Source organism: Conger conger, chromosome 7, assembly GCF_963514075.1.
Source record: "Conger conger chromosome 7, fConCon1.1, whole genome shotgun sequence".
Taxonomy (NCBI): domain Eukaryota; kingdom Metazoa; phylum Chordata; class Actinopteri; order Anguilliformes; family Congridae; genus Conger; species Conger conger.
Window position 1 is genome coordinate 27,972,744 of NC_083766.1, and position 7,913 is coordinate 27,980,656.

At 40.9% G+C, this 7,913-nt stretch overlaps 1 protein-coding gene across 1 annotated transcript; it reads right to left on the reverse strand.

The window, feature by feature from the left end:
- Positions 1–2,699: 2,699 nt before the first annotated feature.
- Positions 2,700–3,140, reverse strand: LOC133132261 (histone H2A-like). The gene has a single exon (XM_061247594.1). The coding sequence runs from the start codon at positions 3,112–3,114 to the stop codon at positions 2,701–2,703; it is 414 nt and encodes a 137-aa protein (XP_061103578.1). The 5' UTR covers positions 3,115–3,140; the 3' UTR covers position 2,700.
- Positions 3,141–7,913: the final 4,773 nt, after the last annotated feature.

Consider the following 7,913-nt stretch of genomic DNA (forward strand, 5'->3'; position numbering starts at 1 on the left):
ACATGTTATGTTACTTTCACCCATTACCTTCATGCAGATACATACATACATACATTCATATTATGTTTACATACATTATCTGTCTGTTATGAGAGGTAGATTCAAATGTTTACATTTTTGCACCGACAACAGCGAGAAAAACAGACACTTGCATGTGTGTGCACAAAGCAACTTGGGCCCAGCACTGCGTTATGCATCTGACCACGCCGCTTGACTGAGCTAGGCAGTGCTCGACTTCCCTAGACTGCACTGTACTGTATTAGACTGTGCTTGATTGTACTGGGCCGCACTAGACTGTGCTAGATTGTACTGGACTGTACTAGACTGTGTTAGACTGCGCTAGACTGAGCTGGACTGCACTAGAGAGCACTGGACTGCACTGGACTGAGCTAGACTGTGCTAGACAGTGCTGCTTGTCCATAATGGCTGTTTTCACTTGCTGTGTTGCAGGGAAGAGAGCCTGGTGCCTACCGAAGCAGCTTCTGCAGAGTGGGGCTTATAAGATCTCCTATGTGCCGCTCGTCACACAACTTAGCACAGCGTGCCACACTGAAGGAAACGGACAGCGACATGCCCACAGGCGAGCCACCACACACCCACCCGTGCCAGGCCAACTGTGGCAGCGGCAGACCCATCTGGAGGGCCCCCCTGTTTGCAGGGAGAAGGGAGTTTTGCGGTTTTTCTGACTCTTTATGAGGAAGCAGGGACCAGAGACTCAACACAACTACAGTGAGACAGAAAAATAGAAACGGTGAGAGAGAGGGAGAGAAAGATAGAAGAGTAAGAGTGTGAGAGTATGAGATAGAGAGTGAATAGACTGTGCAGCCCTGCTTCTGAATGGAGTTTTGTGAAAAGGGAAGTGAAGGTAGTTCCGCTGGCTTCCTGGTGAGGGTGAAGTCAGAGGGTGAGATGGAGACTGTGGAGAGATCAGTGGCCTTGTTTCAGTTTGCAGCACCTTGTGACACTTCTGGAGTTATAAATATCCGGCTGGATTCGTAGCTGAGCTGGAAGAGGAACGAATCCCTCGTTCTCTGTGCTTCCCCTCCAAAGAGAGGAACCCTTTCTGTGTCTGTAGCAGGTGCAGAGGGGCTGCTAGGGGGCGTAACACACTGCACACTGTACCCCTCACTCCACGCTCAAGGTCATGTGATCCAAACAGTGTTGTTTCATGTGATTTAGTTTGTTTGCGCACAATGTGTAGCCCCTGCTGAAATGGCCTCTCTGTGTGGAGAGGAGAGACTCTTTCCTGAGGAACAGAAGCCTTTTATGATCAATGCATCATATACAGAAACAAGGCTAAGAACGACCCCATAGCTACAGTAAAAAAGAAATGAAATACCCAATGGCTGCAAATAAAATAGTATAGACTCTGAATCCCCCATAAATACAGATTGAATAGTAGACATCAATACCCCATAACTACAGATTGAATACTACAGACATTAATACCCCATAAGTACAGATTCAATACTACAGACATTAATACCCCATAACTACAGATTAACCTAGTACAGACGTGATAAATGAATACCCTGTATGTCGATGTATCGACATAACATGCCAAAACTACAGATTAAATATTAGATTCTAAATACCCCATAACTAGTTGAACTAGTACAGATGGAAAATATCCCATAACTAGTCTAAATACCTATTAGCAATAGTCACTAAATATCCCATAACTACAGACTAAATATCCAATCGCTAGACACTAAATATCCCATAGCTGTAGATCATAACAATAGAGAATAAACACCGTGTCCACAGAATGAATAATCAGATATCTGTAGAGCTACAGGGGGTTGGCTTTTATGGTGCCATGTATTAATGTTCAGTGTTATCTGGATGAGACAGTGTAAACAGTCAGCAGTAGCTGCATTGGGGATTTGCAGATTATTTTTCCATTCAGCGACAAGTGAATGATCTTCCACCTACCTGCTGACCTGTGGATGCACCTGCACATTCTATGTTCATTGGTGTGCTCACCTGTAAATGCACTGTAAATGTACTGTATGTTGACCTGTGAACTTCCATGTACATTTACCGGTTCACCTGTAGTTTTATGAATTACCAACATTTAACACAGCATTTTCAATATTTAATGTATGTAACATCGGAATTTGTACCATGTTAATTTAATTTACTAGAATTTCTGCATTCTACTTCTGCATTCGTTGTTGATTTTTGCAAGATCTGTCAATAGCGTAGCGAACAATGTTGGTTTTCTAGATCTCAAGTAGGCAAATGTTGCATTATTTGTCTTTTCATGTATATACATATGGCATTGCCATATACATCTCATGGAATTGGTCAAAATCTGGATTGAAATGTATGGACTTCAATTTACTAAACAAAGAATCAGGTTCAAGGTGTATTCATAAGTGGACACTACAGTCTGAGAACATTAAATACCTATGCATTTTACATTGTGATGCTAAAGTGAGACTGCCATGATTTCAGCTGTGGAATGTAAGGAGGACGGTCATTCTGTATTATGCAACATCTAAAAGTAGAAAAAGAATCAAACGCTACAACGTCATGTGACATCTGACAGCATGCCAGAACTGCTCACTGATAACAGAAATCAGGCCCTTTTATACTCATAAATTCAAAGGATATTTAAAAAGCCTGAATTGGAAGCGCTTTAAAAAATGTGAGTGGCCCTTAAAAGGGCCGTTGGGTTCAGAGAATAGCGATCATCTAATATTCCTGGGAATCCACAGACTTTGCCTTCCCTGCAGCGGCCTGGCCGGTCTTCTTCGGGAGGAGAATGGCTTGTATGTTCGGCAGGACGCCGCCCTGGGCGATGGTCACGGCACCAAAGAGCTTGTTGAGCTCTTCATCGTTGCGAACGGCAAGTTGCAGATGACGAGGCATTATACGGGCCTTTTTGTTGTCGCGAGCTGCGTTGCCGGCCAATTCCAGTACTTCAGCAACAAGATACTCGAGTACAGCGGCTAAATACACCGGAGCTCCAGAACCAATTCGGGCAGCATAGTTGCCTTTTCGCAAAAGCCGTAAAATACGGCCAACAGGAAACTGTAGACCAGCTCGTGCACTACGTGTCTTGGTCTTTGTACGGACTTTCGCACCCGTTTTTCCTCTTCCAGACATATCAGAAAATTTGACCGCAATCCCTTCAAAAAAAACCGTTTTTTTTTTTTTTTTTTTTTTTTCTCAGAATGCAGTTGTCTCAAGATGAACGTGTTGTTCTAAAGTGAAGCGTGTAGCCGGCTTTTTATTGTCGTCTTAAACTGGCCCACTATTAATCCCACCCCCTATTTCAATTGGACTCAATTGGAATCAATAAAGTGGTTTTGAGAGGGCCCAGCCATTGGTTACTAAACGCTGTGCATAATGAGGCCAGAGCCTCAATTAGTTGTGTGGATTGAGTGCAGAAATTAGTTTGATACGGGCTATTCAAGAATCTTGACTGGATTTTAAGTGAGCAATTTATTGGATTTTACATTTAACAATGTCTGTTTTATACCTAGGTAGAAGTAGGTGTAGCTCAGAGATTAACAACCATAGTCCTGGAGAACTGCTTTGTAATGCTGTTTTTTATTCCAAACTAAATTACAATTCCTGAAGAGGAGCTGTTAATTGGCTCCAATAAGACACTTCTAATATCTTACTGAGAAATTGTTTACCTGTTTGATTCCTTTCAATTTCTGTCTTTGAATATATGTATTTCAATGGAACCCACCAAAATAAAACATTCATTTAACAAAAAATGTATTTCACCAAAATCACCGTTCCATAATAACAGGCACCCCCGGTTTAGTGCTTGGTGCATCCACCTCTGGCAAGGATAACAGTGTGGAGTATTTTCCTGAAATGTTGGACAAGATTATGGAACTCATATGGAGGGATTTTGGACCATGCCTCCATTCAGATCCTTGCAAGATCCTTCATTCACATTCTTGTGTTTGCGCATATCAACTGCCTTCTTCACTTCAGCCCACAGGGTATTGATTGGAGGTCTGGCACCTGAAATGATCATTGTAAAACATAGATTTTGTTGTCACGGAACCAGCTCTGGGGATTTTGAGGTATGCGTTGGGTAATTGTCTTGCTCTACCAGATTGTGGTAGAGGCAACCATATTGTCAGGCAAAATATCCATTAAATAATTGATTTTAACCAGTGCCCCTGGGCCTCCAAGACATCCCTGACCCACCGTATCTCACCGTAGGGTGGGTATGCATCTCTTTTACATGTCTCTGTTTCGACATCAAACCGCTAAACACCCTATAGCTACAGATTAAATAGTACAGACATTAATACCTCATGACTACACAATAGCTAGTACAGATGCTAAATACCCCATATGTGGAAAGTAGCTTACTAAATACCCTGTATCTATATAGACATAACATGCCAAATCTACAGATGAAATATTCGATTCTGAATACCCCATAACTAGATGAACTAATACAGATGCAAAATATCCCATAACTATTCTAAATACCTATTAGCGATAGACACTAAATATCCCATAACTACAGACAAAATATCGCATAGCTACAGACATAGATCATAACTACAGAGAATAAACACCATGTCCACAGACTGAATAATCAGATATCTGTAGAGCTACAGGGGGTTGGCTTTTATGGTGCCATGTATTAATGTTCAGTGTTATCTGGATGAGACAGTGTAAACAGTCAGCAGTAGCTGCATTGGGGATTTGCTGATTATTTTCCCATTCAGCGACAAGTGAATGATCTTCCACCTGCACATTCTCTTATGTTCATTGGTGTGCTCACCTGTAAATGCACTGTAAATGTACTATGTTGACCCGTTTACTTACATGCACGTTCACCTGTGAACTTCCATGTACATTTACCTGTTCACCTGTAGTTTTATGAATTATCAGCATTTAACACAGCATTTTCAATATTTAATGTCTGTAACATCAGAATTTGCACCATGTTCATTTAATTCACTAGAATTTCTGCATTCTAGTTCTGCATTCGTTGTTGATTTTTGCAAGATCTGTCAATAGCATAGCAAACAATTTACCTAAAATGTTGGTTTTCTAGATCTCAAGTAGGCAAATGTCGCATTATTTGTCTTTTCATGTATATACATATGGCATTGCCATATACCTCTCATATGGATTGTCAAAATCTGGATTGAAATGTATAGACTTCAATTTACTAAACAAAGAATCAGGTTCAAGGTGTATTCATAAGTGGACACTACAGTCTGAGAACATTAAATACCTATGCATTTTACATTGTTTGTGATGCTAAAGTGAGACTGCCATGATTTCAGCTGTGGAATGGAAGGAGGACGGTCATTCTGCATTATGCAACATCTAAAAGTAGAAAAAGAATCAAACGCTACAACGTCATGTGACATCTGACAGCATGCCAGAACTGCTCACTAATAGCAGAAATCAGGCCCTTTTAAGCCTTATCAATTCAAAGGATATTTTAAAAGCCAGAATTGGAAGCGCTTTAAAAAATGTGAGTGGCCCTTAAAAGGGCCGTTGGGTTCAGAGAATAGCGAGCATCTAATATTCCTGGGAATCCACAGACTTTGCCTTCCCTGCAGCGGCCTGGCCGGTCTTCTTCGGGAGGAGAATGGCTTGTATGTTCGGCAGGACGCCGCCCTGGGCGATGGTCACGGCACCAAAGAGCTTGTTGAGCTCTTCGTCGTTGCGAACGGCAAGTTGCAGATGACGAGGCATTATACGGGCCTTTTTGTTGTCGCGAGCTGCGTTGCCGGCCAATTCCAGTACTTCAGCAACAAGATATTCGAGTACAGCGGCTAAATACACCGGAGCTCCAGAACCAATTCGGGTAGCATAGTTGCCTTTTCGCAAAAGCCGTAAAATACGGCCAACAGGAAACTGTAGACCAGCTCGTGCACTACGCGTCGTGGTCTTTGTACGGACTTTCGCACCCGTTTTTCCTCTTCCAGACATATCAGAAAATTTGATCGCAATCCCTTCAAAAAACCGTTTTTCTCTCAAGATGAACGTGTTGTTCTAAAGTGAAGCGTGTAGCCGGCTATTTATTGTCGTCTTAAACTGGCCCACTATTAATCCCACCCCCTATTTCAATTGGACTCAATTGGAATCAATAAAGTGGTTTTGAGAGGACCCAGCCATTGGTTACTAAACGCTGTGCATAATGAGGCCAGAGCCTCAATTAGTTTTGTGGATTGAGTGCAGAAATTAGAATACGGGCTATTCAAGAATCTTGACTGGATTTTAAGTGAGCAATTTATTGGATTTTACATTTAACAATGTCTGTTTTATACCTAGGTAGAAGTAGGTGTAGCTCAGAGATTAACAACCATAGTCCTGGAGAACTGCTTTGTAATGCTGTTTTTTGTTCCAAACTAAATTACAACTGCTGACAAGGATAATTAGCTTCAATGAGACACTTCTAATACCTTACTGAGACATCACCATTCCATAATAATTGGCACCCCGAGTTCAGTGCTTGGTGCATCCACCTCTGGCAAGGATAACATGAAATGTTTGACAAGATTAAGGAATTTTTGACCATACATCCATGTAGACTGATAACATTAAATAAATACCTATGCATTTTACATTGGTTTGAGACGCTAAAGTGAGACTTTGCCATGATTTCAGCTGTGGAATGGAAGGAGGATGGTCATTTTGCATTATGCAACATCTAAAAGTAGAAAAACAGAAACAAATGCTACAACGTCATGTGACATCTGACAGCATGCCAGAACTGCTCACTGATAGCAGAAATCAGCCCCTTATCCCCATCAATTCAAAGGATATTTAAAAAGCCTGCATTGGAAGGATCCCCCAAAATTGGAAGCGCTTTAAAAATGTACACCCACCTGTGTGTTCAACTATGAATTATTATCGGAACTCATGCTGTACTATATTAATTTAATTTACAAGAATTTCTGTATGGACTCTACATTCATTTTTAGATTTTTTATACACCTGCCAATACGTCAAACTTCTAAGTGAATATGCTACAGCAGCAGAAGACTAATAAGTCAAAAAAGAAGTCTAAAGAAATACCTAATAAAGTTCTCACTGAGTGCATGTATGGCATTTTTATTGCCATATACTCATCATATGGCTTCAGATTGGCTCTAAAATAAATATTCTGTGCTTTGATAAACAATATATGGTTTCAAAATTCATAATAGATCTGGACTGTTTAAATTATTTATATGCTTAGGTTTATACCAAAAACAAAGCATCAGGTTTGAGATGGTGTGTAGTCAGAATTATAGACACTATTGATTCTCAAATAAAATTAATAAATCATGAAAATGCATTTTAGATTATTCTGTGTAGTGAGATTTCGCCATCATTTCAGCTCTGGAAGGTAGGTAGATGATTCTTTTGTATTATGCAACATCTAAAAAAAGTACAGAAACAGAAAAAAGAGAAATACTACAATGTAATTTGACATCTGACAGCATGCCAGGAACTGCACTCACTGATATTTGAGAATGCAGCCCAGAATTGATTATTACCATAATGTAACTAATCCTCAAGGTCTTTGTTTCAGAACACTGTTTCTCTCTGACATCTATTTGCTCAGAAAGATTATTTGAAGCACGAGAAACAGAAACTGTAAGGTGATTGGCATGGATATTATTGCATAAGAGGCGATCTATCACTTTGAAGGCTTGCATGTTGCCTGAAGACAGGATATTGATTAGTCCTGTGCACCCTCAGCACCCCTCTGTGGAGGAGAGTGGAATAGCAGGAGATGACAACCCGAATGCTTTCTGGATTAACCAGCATGTAGCATGACCAGGACGTGGGGAGGTCACTGATAACGAGATTAAACTCTCTAAAGCCCACTCATTACAAGCATAAAGATTAGGAAGGGGGTGGGGGGGGGGGGGTTGTGGGGGAAGGGGGGTGATAACATTGTCCTCACCATTGTCATCATC

Excerpts from the sequence above, each read along its gene's own strand:
- LOC133132261 (XM_061247594.1), bottom strand. The coding sequence starts at position 3,114 with ATGTCTGGAAGAGGAAAAACGGGTGCGAAAGTCCGTACAAAGACCAAG.